General features: G+C 41.1%; 1 protein-coding gene across 1 annotated transcript in view; it reads left to right on the forward strand.

Moving 5' to 3' along the window:
- The window catches only part of ogdhl (oxoglutarate dehydrogenase L), a gene marked incomplete at both ends in the record, with an annotated part of 16293 nt that extends 3521 nt beyond the window's left edge, over positions 1–12772 (forward strand). Inside the window, 19 exons of the mRNA XM_083923581.1 lie at positions 1461–1576; positions 1674–1828; positions 2106–2252; positions 2357–2447; positions 2543–2722; positions 2845–2973; positions 3556–3735; positions 3821–3973; positions 5112–5214; positions 5325–5453; positions 6077–6227; positions 9105–9232; positions 9322–9500; positions 9647–9718; positions 10472–10597; positions 11441–11513; positions 12121–12284; positions 12385–12539; positions 12649–12772. Of these exons, the coding sequence (XP_083779707.1) occupies positions 1461–1576; positions 1674–1828; positions 2106–2252; positions 2357–2447; positions 2543–2722; positions 2845–2973; positions 3556–3735; positions 3821–3973; positions 5112–5214; positions 5325–5453; positions 6077–6227; positions 9105–9232; positions 9322–9500; positions 9647–9718; positions 10472–10597; positions 11441–11513; positions 12121–12284; positions 12385–12539; positions 12649–12772 (2555 nt within the window). The remainder of the gene's footprint in view (positions 1–1460; positions 1577–1673; positions 1829–2105; positions 2253–2356; positions 2448–2542; positions 2723–2844; positions 2974–3555; positions 3736–3820; positions 3974–5111; positions 5215–5324; positions 5454–6076; positions 6228–9104; positions 9233–9321; positions 9501–9646; positions 9719–10471; positions 10598–11440; positions 11514–12120; positions 12285–12384; positions 12540–12648) is intronic.
- Between the last annotated feature and the right edge of the window lie 3000 nt (positions 12773–15772).

Here is a 15772-nt window from a genome sequence, read left to right on the forward strand (position 1 = left end):
AAATGCATAAGTAAACATCAAAATAAGAATAATACATAAAATAAGCAAGTGGTGCGGCCCATGTGTATGCCTATTTATGTTATTTGTTAAGAATTCTTATTGACAGTGGGACAAAAGATTTTTTTAAATTGCTTAGTCTGCAGTGATGAACCCTGTATCGTCTGATACCTGATGGTAACATCTCTTGCTGTGAAAAAAGGACATGGTAAGGATCTCAGATTATTATGTCTGTGTTTCAACACACACTGATCGAAAATGGAAAATGGATGTTTTTGTATTGTTTCTGGACAATTATTTTCATTGTAGTTTGGACTAAATTAAGATAATTTTGCTTTTATAGCCACAGGGAGATTTCCAAACCAAGCCGTCTTGCCGTATCTGAGTGTGCTGTCTAGGGCAGCCCGGGTAAAAACACGAGCATAATTCTCTGCTCAACACTATGTTATCTCAGTCTGCACAAAAAGTACATTAGCTGTTGCTGGGAGCATAGCCAGGCGACACGATTGTTCCATGTTAAAGTGCTGTCGATGTGAACCCCAAGGTTTTTGTAGGACTGTACTTGTGTGATTGCCTGATTATGTGTGACGACTGGCGTACTATATGATTACCAACCTTCTTTGCATCAAAAATTATTTCCTCCATTTTACATTTAAAATCAACTGGTTGACATCACACTACCCAGCAAACTGCCTCACTTATGAGTAAACCATTTCTTAGTTGTTTGGTGACTCATTTTTTGGTTAATCAGTGAATACATGTTTATACTTTTTAGAAGTGGTAACACTCTGGACACAATTTCAGATCATTGATTAAATGTGGATGAAGACAGGTCCATGTGTTATTAAGGTTACTATGCTTAATGAAAAGATTTGTTCTGGGTGTTGTTTTTGAAAACCTTGTTGAATTGCTTAAGAATAGTGCTTCCTGTAAGCTAACAGCTCCCCTCCTACACTCTGGGCTGGACAACAGTCTATCACAGGGCACATAGAGACAGGCAGAGACGGACAACCATTTACACTCACAAATACACCCACGGGCAATTTAGAGTCATCAATTACCCTAACACCTGCATGTCTTTGGACTGTGGGAGGAGCCGGAAAATCCGGAGAGAACCCACGCAGACACAGGGGTACATGCAAACTCCACACATAAGAGCCCCAGCCCGGATTCAAACCGGGAACCATCTTGCTGTGAGGCAACAGTGCTGACCACCACACCACCCTGATCTCAATTGATGAATATGAATACATAAAAAATGAGTGAAAGTATAATTTAGGATGGTGAATATATTTTTGGTAAGACTTGGAATATGTGCTCAGGCAGGGTTCCTACGCAGATTGGAAAAGTATAGAAGTTAGTTTAAGTAATTTCCAGGTCTGGATAAGTATCAATCAGTAGGTGATGTGTTACTCCTGTCTCGAAAGTATTAAACAAATGTGTTTCACATGATGTTATCATAGGTTTCTACGGTCTTCATGAGCCCGACTTGGATAGGAGCTTTCAGCTGCCCCCCACCACCTTCATCGGAGGAGCAGACAAAACTCTTCCTCTTAAAGAAATCATACGCAGACTAGAGGTATTTTCTGTGTCAACACATGTCTAATGATGGGGGGGAGAAGCCATAACACTGTACCATGTTATTTCTTAAAATGTTTTATGTCTTCTTTTTACAGAAATCCTACTGTGGTCACATAGGGATTGAATATATGTTCATTAACTATGTGGACCAGTGTCAGTGGATTCGTCAGAAATTTGAGACTCCCGGAATCTTGCAGTTCACTAATGCTGAGAAGAGGACTTTGCTAGCCCGCCTGATCAGATCCACACGGTCAGCAACGAATAAACATCTACTGACTTACACTTTGATGACAGCACACTACCTCACTTTTAATTATAGCTCACATCGGAGCGTCTCATAACATAAACAAATACCCTAGCACATGCACATTTGGAAAGATAAACACCCTATTCTTCATGTGAGCTTGTTTTCATCTTTGAAAAATGATCTCAGAAGTAACCTAAAGTGATTTGCCTATTGTATACATATTCGTCTCATAGTTATTAACACACACATACACATACACACACGATTTTTTCATGTCTAGGTTTGAGGACTTCCTGGCCAGAAAGTGGTCATCAGAGAAACGTTTTGGTCTGGAGGGCTGTGAAGTACTCATCCCCGCTCTTAAAACCATGATTGACAAGTCGAGCGCTGACGGCATCGACAGCGTGATCATGGGGATGCCGCATCGGTACTGTGTATTAAATATTTCCTCACCTCTCAGCTCCATCCATGCATACAGCTGATTCTTATCCTTCCATATTTCATGTAGACTTTTGTAAACTCTACTTCCAGGGGTCGACTGAACGTGTTGGCCAATGTGATCCGTAAGGACCTGGATCAGATCTTCTGTCAGTTCGACCCCAAGTTAGAGGCTGCTGATGAGGTGAGGGAACTGTGAATGTGTGACAGTGTGGGGAAAAGTATCAGAGGAAAGCCATCTGGAGATACTGATTTCAAAACCTCTCTCCACACCTGTAGGGGTCAGGTGATGTCAAATACCACCTCGGGATGTACCACGAGAGGATTAACCGCGAAACGGACAAGGACATCACGCTGTCACTCATGGCAAACCCCTCCCACCTGGAGGCAGTGGATCCAGTGGTTCAGGGCAAGACCAAAGCTGAGCAGTTTTACAGAGGAGACACTCAGGGAAAGAAGGTAACCGTTATTCTACTGGGTATATGGTGGCTTATTTTATGTTTGATGCTGTAAGTGTAGATCCTCTTTTGAGATATATTGTGTCACTCCATTCTGTTAAATCCATGATTGGATTTTTCCAGGCGATGTCCATCTTGATACATGGAGATGCTGCTTTTGCTGGACAAGGAGTTGTGTATGAGACTTTCCACCTGAGTGAGCTCCCTTCCTACACAACTCATGGTACAATCCATGTGGTGGTCAACAACCAGGTATTGGTTTGGTGTCACATGTGACCTGACACATCTACCATTTATCAGAATGCATATATTTTGTAATTTACTTCTGCAGCTATTACTCTCAAAATACAAAAACCGTCTGAAAAGGAGGATAAAGAAGTTTTCATTCAAACTCAACTGAAACAACTATCCTACTGCTATTATATACAAACCAAATATCCATCTAGTGTAAATCATATATAACTTAAACAATTCCTTCATGTTCATCCCATTAACCCTTGCACATCCCAATATGTCTTTGAAAATATTTTGCTGTAGAACTTCTTAATCTCCACAAACACAAATGCACATACTCTTCATAGTGATCCAAACACAATGTTTTTTTTAATGATCATATTGTGTTTATTGTTTTACACAGTAATCTTCCAAGAAAACACTAAATAAATACTAACAAAACGAACTGTTAAATGTTTTATTTTACACGTTAAGATGTTTTCAGATGTTAGTCATAACAGTAGAGCATATTTTGTTGTACTGAACACCATTTCGATCATTTTACGTGGGATTCTAGGCTCTTAATGATATCGAATTTGCTGTGTGATTGTTGCCTCTCAGATCGGCTTCACCACAGACCCTCGAGTGGCCCGCTCCTCACCCTACCCCACCGATGTGGCTCGGGTTGTCAATGCACCCATCTTCCATGTGAATGCCGATGACCCCGAGGCTGTCATGTATGTTTGCCGGGTGGCTGCGGAGTGGAGGACTACCTTCAACAAGGATGTCGTCATTGACCTGGTTAGTCACAGCTGAGTCTAAATGGATTAACGGGAAACACAATTATAAGGACACACTTAGACATGACTTCTTTGTGTATTTACAGGTGTGTTACAGGCGGTTTGGCCATAATGAGATGGATGAGCCCATGTTCACCCAGCCACTGATGTACAAACAAATCCGTCGGCAGGAGCATGTGCTGAAAAAGTACTCTGACAGGCTCATTGCAGAGGGAGTGGTGACACTGCAAGAATTTGAGGTTTGTGATCTAATGCTGTTTGCTTGTGTTAAATATACTGTATATTGGTAGCCGCTACTGTATTCTGTTTTATTTGGTATCACCGTCTGCTGGACTATGTGCATTAAATCACACTTGGATATTACCCTCGCCTTCGAGTAAATATGTTGTGCCAGCACTGCTGTATTTGAGTTTCAATTTACTGCCTCAGTTCAATCTACCAGCCTCACAATCCCTCACATAGGGTATATATTGCTCAATGAAGTTGAAATATATTTCAGATTCCACCGCCACTCAACGGAATTGCTCAGGTTCTTCATCCAAAACAGAAATTATGATCGCAATATCCATTCTGAAGATTTTTTTTTATACCACATGTCAGAGAAATACTGCAGTGCCTACTCTAGTGCGCTACTTCCTGGCTTTTGATGGACATTGTTTTGTGTTGTGTGGCCTGCTATCTGGACTCTTGTGAAAGCCTCATCTGTAATACAGCAAGGCAGAACCATTACCGCCAGTGGAGACTTCTCCTATTTAATATTTGTCTCTTTCTTCCTCACTACACACAGTTTTGATTAGTCATCTGTAGTCTTTTAAAGCAATTCTTACCTTTCTGGCATTTTACACTTTTCTTTTCTAATCCTCAAATGCTCCTAATAAGCGTATGGTACACTAAAATGTAAAAGAAATCCACCATGTGTTAAAACTCATCCATATTCAATTCTATTATATTTCTGATAAGTCATTATCAGTCATCATTTAATTTTGTCCGAATAAAATGGCGCTCCATTTCATTTGCACTGCTCGTTCAAGCAAATCTCAAAATTGGCACAATGCACTGGAATGCCTGAATTCAGGGGAGCTTGACCTTTGACAGGCATCCCAGTGCATTTTGCCAATTTGGAAAACCTGAAACCTCGGACTTCCCATAGCACATGAATGCAGCATTTTTTTTCCTCAACGCAAGCTTCAGGAGAGAAGGGAGCTTCAGAGGTCAGGCAGGGGAAAGAGGTCGGGACTTTTAAGGGAAGCGCTGAGTGCTCTAACTGACACATGCAAGAAAGTTAAGAATTGCTTAAGTGTAAGTAAACAAACTGTGTATCAGTCAAAACATGCCTTTGTTATTATCCCTATGACACATTATCAAATGTGGTTGCAGGAAGAAGTTTCCAAATACGACAAGATATGTGAGGAGGCATACACCAGCTCCAAGGATGAAAAGATTTTGCACAATCGACACTGGCTTGACTCCCCCTGGCCAGGTAAATTGTTCATTTGCAATCCATTTATTCAAGTTAAAAAAAAATCTTTTGATTGACTGTGAATAATTTAATGTTCCTGCTGGAGTGAAGCTCTCTTTCTTTCTCTGTAGATTTCTTCACAGCAGAGGGAGAGCCCAAGAGCATGAGCTGTGTCTCCACAGGACTGGATGAGGAGGTCCTGCAGCACATTGGCCAGACAGCCAGCTCAGTGCCTCTGGAAGATTTTAAGATCCACCCTGGTGAGTTTAGTTACTTTGTGCTCGATAATAGAGCAGAGTGACAGGCACGTGCATCGTAATGCGGATGATAGTAGTCCTAATGATATGCTGTTAGAAATCTACACAATGACAGAAGAGCACACATTCATGCAGGGTATGGGATAAAGGCTTCTGAACCATAAAGATCCTTAAAACACAATCCTCAGTGCGACAATTCCTTCATTTTTATCTACAGGGATGATATTAAGTTGTTTAAATAAAAGCAGTTCACCTCTAAACACATCCTTTGCAACAGCAGGTGTTTGCCCTGCACGGCTGATTTGGTGCACACTATAGCAATAAAGACTGCCACAAGGGTCTTTAATGTTATTTACAACACAGTACGTCAGTCCATTGCTTTTTACACTCCCTTCCCCTGTGCTCTCCTAAGATATAATTTGTGTGTGTGTGTGTGTGTGTGTGTGTGTGTGTGTGTGTGTGTGTGTGTGTGTGTGTGTGTGTGTGTGTGTGTGTGTGTGTGTGTGTGTGTGTGTGTGCGTGTGCGTGTGCGTGTGCGTGTGCGTGTGCGTGTGCGTGTGTGCTAATATGTCTATCTGTATCTGTCTTTCTCTCTGTCTGTCCGTCTGTCTGTCTGTATTTTCCAGGTGTGTCTCGTATCCTGCGTGGACGCGCTGACCTGGTGAAGAATCGACAGATGGACTGGGCTCTAGGAGAGTACATGGCCTTTGGTTCCCTTCTCAAAGATGGCATCCATGTACGACTCAGCGGGCAAGATGTAGAACGGGGCACCTTTAGGTAAGAACTGATAACTCAATGTCTATGCCTTCTTGTATTATACTACCACGGTGTAGTATCAAGTAGTAGTGTTAAATATGTGTATCTGTGTGTATGTGGGTAAGTGTAGTTAGTGAACAGTATTTTCATTATATTTTTATCATTGAAAGGTCCCATAGTGTGAAAAGTAAGATTTCCTTTTTTTTTAAATTATAAAAGAGTTGGAGGTGCTTATAAATACTATCAAAAGTGATCAAAAGCATCAAAATGCTCAGTCCACAGAGAAATGCACACAGCCTGTATTCAGAAACTGTGCCTTTAAACGTCAGGATTTCCATTCGATTGTGACAGCTATACTATATACAGCTAGAAAATGCAGCTAAAGTAGCGTTAACGTCATTCCCCGGCTGCAATGACAGTGCAGAGAGCACGGGCGCTGACGCAGAAGACCCGGAAACACTGACCAATCAGAGCAGACCGGGCTTTTAGAGATAGGCACTAAAACGGAAAGTGAAAACAGGTATATTCACTGACAGTGAACATTAAAGCATGTAAACATGTTCCAGTAGAAACCCACAATACAAGTATGACCCTTAAACTGACCATTATTTGCCCCCTTTAACAAATGTGTTTTATTCCTAATTGGAAATTCCCAAAATGAGTTGTTGGCACATTTGAAGAGCTTTTTTTTCTCATTTAATGTACAACACTGGAGCACAAATCATTAATTTCATATGTCATTTTGCACACATTTGCGATATTACGACATACAGTATATCATTATTGGAAAATAGTGTTAATACAGTGATCATCATTTTAAATATGTCACCCTGCCGTGCAATGACATAAATTGATATTGCCCCAAGTGTACTGTTTTGAAATCTTATTGGCACATTTGTTGAGTCTGTCAGGGTCAGCCTGCCCGACCATAGATAAAGGGTAAGGAACCGTCACCTAAAAATAGTGAATTAATTAAGTAATGGGGGTGGGGGTTGGGGGCTCAGGGAGTCTGACAGGCAGAAGACGTTAGCACAGTCTCCTGGGAACTGTGAAGCCCACATGGTGTTGTCATGGTATGGAGGGACAAGTGACACATGAACAAAACCAGCTCCCCCTTTCACTGTGCCTGTCTCATCTGTCCCCTATCATTTCTCCACCAGCCCATCTTCACTGACACCCACTCCCCCTGCCCCTCCCTCCCTCCCTCTCATCTCACAGCGAAATACATCACACTAACTAACCACAGACTATGGGGCTTTTTTCTTTTGCCTCGCATTTACCACTGACATCTAATTCTCCCCATCCACTGCCCCCTTCAGCAGGGTAATTTGTCTGGTTGAAAAAATGACAACACTACATCCACCCTTCATCTCTGTATCACCTGTTGTTTATTTAAATCCTCCTCTATATCAGCTGAGCGTCCACCTTGTATTATTTGTGATCTTTGTCATTGTACTTCAGCTATACTTTACCCCCCCCCCCCGCCTTTACCATTCCTCCTTATTGCTTTCCCCCCCCACCTACACTTTTTTCATCCCCCACAACTCTGTTTCCCTTCACAGTTCTTAGGAGCTGAGCATATTGGCATGTTACAGTCGAGTGGGCCTGCTCGTGTTTCTGTGATGTACGCAACAGCGTGCACTAATGGATTCTGTTGTTGTGTTTGGGTGGGTTGGGTGTGCTGCACTGTGCACCCCTTTCCCTGACTAATGGGGCCCCCAGGCAGAGGAAGTGTGTGTGTGTGTTTTTGTGTTTGTGTTTATTGGGGAAAAAAGAAGAGATGTGGGCTTGCAGTTTATGAGGTAATCCCAGAGAAAGACCTCATTCTCAAGAGGTTGTTGGGTCCTCTTTGGATTGTGTGCAAGTGGTTTGAGAAAATGAAAATGAGTAATTATCTATTGCCTCAATTAATGCTGGATGCTCTCGATTTTGTTCGTTCATCAAAGGATTTCACGAAGAGAAAGTGTATAAAGGAATGTGGAGCAAGGATCAAACAAAACAATTATGCCGTACATTATATGCCCTCATTAGTCCCTAATTATGATATTATTCAAAGGATATCTCGTCTTCTAGGTGGGAATATATCAGATTCAAGATAATCATCAATAGATTTTGGTTGCTTCCTGCGGTTCTTCTGCGTGGCCGTTACATAACCTCTCACACTGTGTGTGTCTACTCTAGATGTCATTAAAGTGATGTTAAAGGGGTTTAAGTGATTGTCTGATCGTGCTGGTTTTGAAAGCTGATTTCTACACTGGGAGTGAGTGCACTGCTAGACCTTGTTAACGCTCGGCTCTTTGCTCCCATCAACTCTTATTCGGCCTCATACTGACTGAAGATGAGGAGAGAGCAGGACATTCTTCATGGAGTGCCTTTAAGGGCTAGAACACCCGCTGCAGTGTTTGTGTGTGTGTATCCTGCATCTACTGGGTTAAGATCCTTTTAAAATATATCCTGTTACCCTCTTACTTTCACCACCATCGTTGAGGAGCAGGTTACTTCAGGTCACTTCATTTTAGTCCTCTACTGAAAATACTAGTGGTGAAAAGATTTATTCCACTAATAATAATAGATTCATAATTTGAGTAATTTTATTAAAGAATTGTTTTAAGCCTTAATATAATTTAAATAGATGAGTTATATAAAAACTCACCCCCGTACAGTTATCATGACCTGGAAAATCAGCTATAAAGCCCCAAACCATTGTTTGTACGAGGCTGTAAACATGTTTACTTCTGCTGTAAAGTTGGGCATTTTTACTGCTACTTCGGACTGGCTCCATTTTTCAGCCCTGAAGGTTATAGTAGTACAGTAGTACAGGCTCACACCATTGCTGTAGTCTTGTTTCTATAAGCCTATTTAAGTCCTTTCTGTCGCTCCTTCTCTTCTGTTTTGCAGTCACCGTCATCATGTACTGCATGACCAAGAGGTGGACAAACGTATCTGCCTTCCCATGAACCACCTTTGGGCTGACCAAGCTCCTTACACCGTCTGCAACAGCTCCTTATCAGAGTATGGAGTGCTAGGTAAGACTGGAGCCACTCTAGCCACACAGTCTGCTGCAGTATAGTTCATAAGTCATTTTCTAGCTCTGTGTAATATTGACTGACTTCAGGTTTTGAGCTTGGCTTCGCCATGGCCAGTCCGAATGCTCTGATCCTCTGGGAGGCCCAGTTTGGAGACTTTAACAACACAGCCCAGTGCATCATTGACCAGTTCATCAGCCCGGGCCAGGCTAAGTGGGTCCGCAACAATGGCATTGTCCTACTGCTGCCACATGGGATGGAGGGAATGGTGAGAAGGAAAAATAAACCGGCCTATACCATTTCATTCTGTGGTATTTACAGATTCATTTGGATATTTTTGGAATGTATGTTTTAGTGGGATTCCTCTTCCAAGTTGTTATTATGTGTCTTGCTCTTTTTCTCTTCTGTTCTCAGGGCCCCGAACATTCATCAGCTCGACCTGAACGCTTTCTGCAAATGAGCAAAGATGATCCCGATCTCTTCCCTGTATGTCCACGTGCACAATTTACATTATGGCTCAAATGGTGACCAGTTTGAGTAATGTCATTTTCTAATGCAGAAACTCACCCAGTGCATGCCGCAGTATGCTGCAGTTAACACCCAATAGCTTCCTGTTTTATTGGCTATGCTGATGTCATGAGCACTTAAGTGATGACTTAAGGGATGATAGCCAATTTCTCTAGAGCTGAAAAGTCTCTTCATTATGGCCTCCAAAGAGTTGGTATTCAGCAGTACCTAAGGTCCCAAGGGTATGCTGGCATGAGGGAACATTCAAGGAGGGAACCACAGTGGGCTGTATCAGCAGAAGCTTACCAGATTCATCTTCAAATGGGATATTGATCAAACTATTAGTGGGAGCATGCTAAGGGATTAACATTCTCTGTCCTGTGCGTGTGTGTGCGTGTGTGTGCGTGTGTGTGCGTGTGTGCGTGTGTGCGTGTGTGCGTGTGTGTGTGTGTGTGTGTGTGTGTGTGTGTGTGTGTGTGTGTGTGTGTGTGTGTGTGTGTGTGTGTGTGTGTGTGTGTGTGTGTGTGTGTGTGTGTGTGTGTGTGTGTTTCATTGCACTGATACACTCGTGATAGATCCTCTGCTCAGTTATGAGAAAAATACATTGCAGCGTCCAACACTATAACTCTGTACGTTTCTACATAAAGTTACATTTGTGTGATTTCAAAATCCATAACCATTGAATTTCCTTTGTATTTAATTGTTTTTTTGTTTTTTTTTGTTTTTACGAAGGAGTTCAGTGGAGATTTTGAGGTTCAGCAGCTGTACGACTGTAACTGGATTGTGGTCAACTGCTCCACACCTGCCAACTACTGTCATGTGCTCAGACGGCAGATTCTGCTGCCATTCAGAAAACCGGTAAATTGTAATGTTGTCTTCACTGTATTTTATGTGTGTCTTACATAGCTGCAGTTTGAGCTTTTCATGTTTTCAGGTTGCATTGAAGTCACACTTACGTAAAAGCCTAGTACTATAAAGAGTCCAGAAGGTTATTTGATAACACGCTGATGTTACAGTTCCAATCTTATTTCAGGCTTTAATTTAAAATAGTGTTTACTTGGTATTTATCTTTGCATCATATTGTGCATTATGTGCATCATATTGACACAATACTATATCACGATCATGCTTCAAAAATAATCACAGTTTATAGAAAGATGCACATCCTTTGATAGTATTTTACCTATTTATGTACGATACTAATATGGTTCTGAATGCTTTTAATTTGTACTTTGAACTTTTAAAGTAGAAGAAGTTTGGATCTAAAGTTTTGGGGTTTGCAGCCTTTCTCTGTTTTTGTATATGCAAAGCTCTTTTTTCACTCTCTCACAGTTTTCAGCCACAGTGAATGTCTTAACTGATCCCCTGCCGCACATAAATGCAATGCTTTGCGAAGCATGAGAAAATGACTTCCCGAGCAAATTAGTGAGGAAGCCAGTTGGGGATAATATTGTTTGTTTTTTTATGAAAAACTTTGGACTTAGTCGGCTGAACACAAAGGGTTTTATTTATTTGATTGTTAAAGAAATCTTTTGTTTTCCCAATGCTGATGTTGTGTGCTATATGGTGGCAACAAATTAGCATCAAAAGAGATTTAAAAAAAACAACTTTTATCTCTGGAGTTTTTCAGAGCGCACAATGACGTTATGGATGATAGAATCAATCTGTTGTTTGTCACTGACTTTTTCCTTTCCCCCACAGCTGATCATTTTCACTCCAAAGTCTCTGCTGAGGCTCCCTGATGCAAGGTCCAGTTTTGATGAACTCTCCAAAGGTGGAGTCTTTTTTTTTATAACTTAGATTTTCATTGAAACTGTTCATATCCACATGTAAACAACAAGGTATACAATACATATAGATCCATGAATTACGCTCTACGTGTGCAAAAATCAGATACAACTGAAAAGTGAACGACAAAAACAAAGGAAGTAATGGCCACGTGTCTGTTATTAGATTATTCTGAACACATATCCAAGAGAAAAGAAAAATGAACTGTGTCCCATCGTGTCCACTTCTCCCATTTAGTCCAAAAAACATTTACCTTCATTCCAAGTCTAATAGTCATTCTCCATGTTATGGACTTCTCTAATGATTTCTAACCATCCGTTCACATCTGGTGGCTCGGCGTTTTACCACCTTCTTGTTTTTTTTGTTTTTTTACATGTGATCAGTAATATTTTTATTAAATATCTGTCTTTGACCAGAAAATAGTGATTCAAGTTCCCGAGGTACATAATATTACATTCTTTAGGTATTTCATAACCCAGGATTTCCTTAACTATGTTGTCCCAAGGTGGAGTTTTACTTTATCTCTGTAAAATTTCACGTAAGAATGGTTCGGGGGACAATGATAGGTAACATATCCCATTCAATGTCTGCAGGCACAAAATTCAAGAGGTTGATTCCGGACGAGGGCCCTGCGAGTCAAAGCCCAGCCCAAGTGAAGAGGGTGATCTTCTGCACTGGCAAAGTCTACTATGAGCTGGCTCGAGAAAGGAAGCAGCGAAAACTGGAGAGCGACATTTCCATCATCAGACTTGAACAGGTGTTTACTGTAATCCATCCCCTCTGTTGATTTTGAAATGAGAGTGATGCAATGTTGTCATTTCTTCTTTCCCCCTTTTCTTCACCTTCCCCACCTTCAGATCTCTCCATTCCCGTTTGACCTGGTCAGAGCAGAAACAGAGAAGTATGCTAATGCTGAGCTGGTCTGGTGTCAGGAGGAGCACAAAAACATGGGCTACTATGATTACGTCCGGCCACGTTTCCTCACAGTGGTGGCCAACAGGCTTCCCATTTGGTAAGGGTTTTTGTTCACTTTGGATCATCTGATTTGTTCATTATGACAGAGGTTGATTAAAATAATACATTTAGAGAATTAAGTAACAAAACTGCAGTGTTTCTTTCAGGTATGTGGGACGAGACCCTGCAGCTGCTCCCGCCACAGGAAATAAGTCCACTCATCTCAATGAGCTGAAGAGGTTCATGGACACGGCTTTCAACCTGAGCGCCTTCCAAGGGAAGGAGTTGTAATTGAGAACTAGAACAAGGAGCAGATTGGAGGTGCAGTTTTGTCTCCATCCATCATTTATTAAGTCTTGATGTGGCAAAATGGCACATTTTAAAACTCTTTTAGCAGCCTGTTGTTTTAAGTAGACATAATTTTAACCCCTGATAACTTCATGTGAAAGGTACATGGACAACGCCATGCCTGGATCAGACTGCACAATATTTACATCTTCTTTTGAAATTGTCTTCTACGTATGTCCGATTTAGTAAGCGGCCATTGTTCAATCCGGACCAAGCATAATTTTGCAGTCTTTCATGACCTGTAACAACTATGATGTCAGAAGCATCATGACGCACAGCTAGGCGAGAGGAGGGGGAAAAAAATTGGACACAATGGTCTTCCCAAGGGCTCACGAGTATCCTAAATGCAGCTTGTCTTCCACTGTGATACAGGGTAGAACGGCAAATTGTTGTGCACTGGCCATGCCCCATGTCAAATGAAATCAAGTTATTCTTGTTTTTCCCCAAATCACCCTTCATCCTTATACCCTCAGTTTTGATAAGGAAAACCTCCACACAAAACACCTCATCTGTGGGATCAGGCCATTTAAAGGTCAATATCATGTAGTTTTTATTCCAGCTTTACTCAATCTGCACTTTATTCGATCAACACTATTCAACTTGACTTATTCTGTTAAAGCCTCCCTCAATATGAGGGCTTTAACAGAATAAGTTCAATGTATACATCTTTAGAGAACCAGGCACAAAGATTTTTAGCCTATACGCAGTGCTCCACCTCCAACACAAATAAAATATTACACAAACATTAAATTTGAGTCACATAACTGTCACGTGGTGAAATAGTATAGAGACATTTATCATAAGGATAAACCCCTCATTAAACGGGGGTCCTTAGTAGCAGTAGAGTCTTTGTACCCCTAATAACATTCACACACACCAATATTTAGATTTGTGACAATCACTGTTGTTGGAAGAGCTTTAGTACTGTAGATACCTCCAGCCTGCCATGCTGAATACTAGTATATATTAGTAGTATAGATTTGTATTTTTGTAGATGAATCGCAGAAGCTATGAAACGCACACAAAACACCAACTGGTGTATTTAAACAATGAATGTGAAATACACTTTGCAGGTATGAAGACTGTTATGAAATTTAACACATCAGTAGCTTTGGTGCCTGTTTTTACTTTAGCTACCTTAGCTGTTAGTGGAGGAGTGTGTATTTATTGTCACACTTCACTTCACCAGTAGACATGAGCCAGCTGGCACAGAGACTTTCAGTCATGTTTTCTACTTAGGACATACGGCTCAGCTTCCTCTTTGGAGGCTGAGTGATACACACAAACACACACACATACACACACACACACACACACACACGCACACACACACACACACACATGTAAGCACAGCAAAGCTTTGGATGCTTTGAGAGCAGTATTGATGCTTGGTTGTCACATTAAAATCCCCAGGTATTTAACAGAATTGATATTAGTTGCCACTGTGCTTAGAAATATTCTGTAAAATGATGCTTCCTGTTTAGCCGAACTGTAGCTTACCTTTTCCACTTCCAGCTCCGAGATTTAGCCATAAGCCATGCAAAGCGCAATTTTACATATCTAATTATTTTTTAATAAAGGTTTATGTGCGGTAGTTTTTTAATGAAAAAAATATTATACTACATATTAATGTAGGCATTGAGAGATATGCACACACTTACGCTGGGAATAATAAAATATGCAATAAAATATATTTAAGTTCAACAACATTCTTTGGTTGTGGTTTTTGGTTGCAGATGATGCTTGACAGTGTAAAATGGTTTAAAGCGAGAAATAACACTTTTTTTTTTCAAATGAAAAGTTCGATGCATAAGCAGTAAAACGTATTCCCTCATTTTAATACACTCAGGCTTTGCTGCTACAGACTGCTACTGTACTTGGCTATTGGACAGATATTGCTGTGTGACTGGCATTAGTATGCATGATTTATGGCTCTCCTCTTGTTTTGCTACTGTTATATTTCACTATTTTCATTTACTGTTATTACATACTTGTCACTTAATGCTACAGTGTATTGTTCAGAAGAAGTTCCCGTACACACCAAGGCAAAAATTAGCTATTTGGGTCCCTTTCAACCACCAACACCACACTTATCACCTTCATGCGTCACGTGCCCTGTCGCCTCACAAGTTGACATTAAAAAAATACTTTACTCATTGTAATCCAGGTCTGTGTCATGGCAACGTGGGTATCATGTTCAGATGAATGGTGTTCGGTCTTTCTCTGTAGCAGAAGTCCCAAAGAAACGGAGATGTGCCAAAATCTACCGGACGACTCATTTCGAACATTGCCATGACACAGACCTGGATTAAAATGGGTAGAATATCCCTTGAAATAAAGTGCACACGGTGGGCTTAATATGGCCTATTCAATATTTGCCCATAAATCAAGCTGTAAAGCTATGCTGTAATTATACGACCATGTGTTAGTTAGTTTTTAAAGATAATTTTTTGGCAGTTTTCAAGCCTTTTTATTAGATAGGACAGACAATAAATGGGGTGAGAGAGAGAGAGAGAGAGAGAGAGAGAGAGAGAGAGAGAGAGAGAGAGAGAGAGAGAGAGAGAGAGAGAGAGAGAGAGAGAGAGAGAGAGAGAGAGAGAGAGAGAGAGAGAGAGAGAGAGAGAGAGAGAGAGAGAGAGAGAGAGAGAGAGAGAGAGAGAGAGAGAGAGAGAGAGAGAGAGAGAGAGAGAGAGAGAGAGAGAGAGAGAGAGAGAGAGAGAGAGAGAGAGAGAGAGAGAGAGAGAGAGAGAGAGAGAGAGAGAGAGAGAGAGATATGCAGCAAAGGGCCGCGACTGCTCTAACCACTGTGCCACCAGCCGCCCCAGTTAGTTTGTGGGCATTAAACATTGTTAAGGAATAAAAAAAAGAAGAAAAAAAAGCATAACCCAGGAACATGCTAGGTGGGGTAACACAGGCTCCCATAAAGACTGGCTTACAAGATTA

This window comes from Echiichthys vipera (assembly GCF_963691815.1).
Source record: "Echiichthys vipera genome assembly, chromosome: 11".
Taxonomy (NCBI): domain Eukaryota; kingdom Metazoa; phylum Chordata; class Actinopteri; order Perciformes; family Trachinidae; genus Echiichthys; species Echiichthys vipera.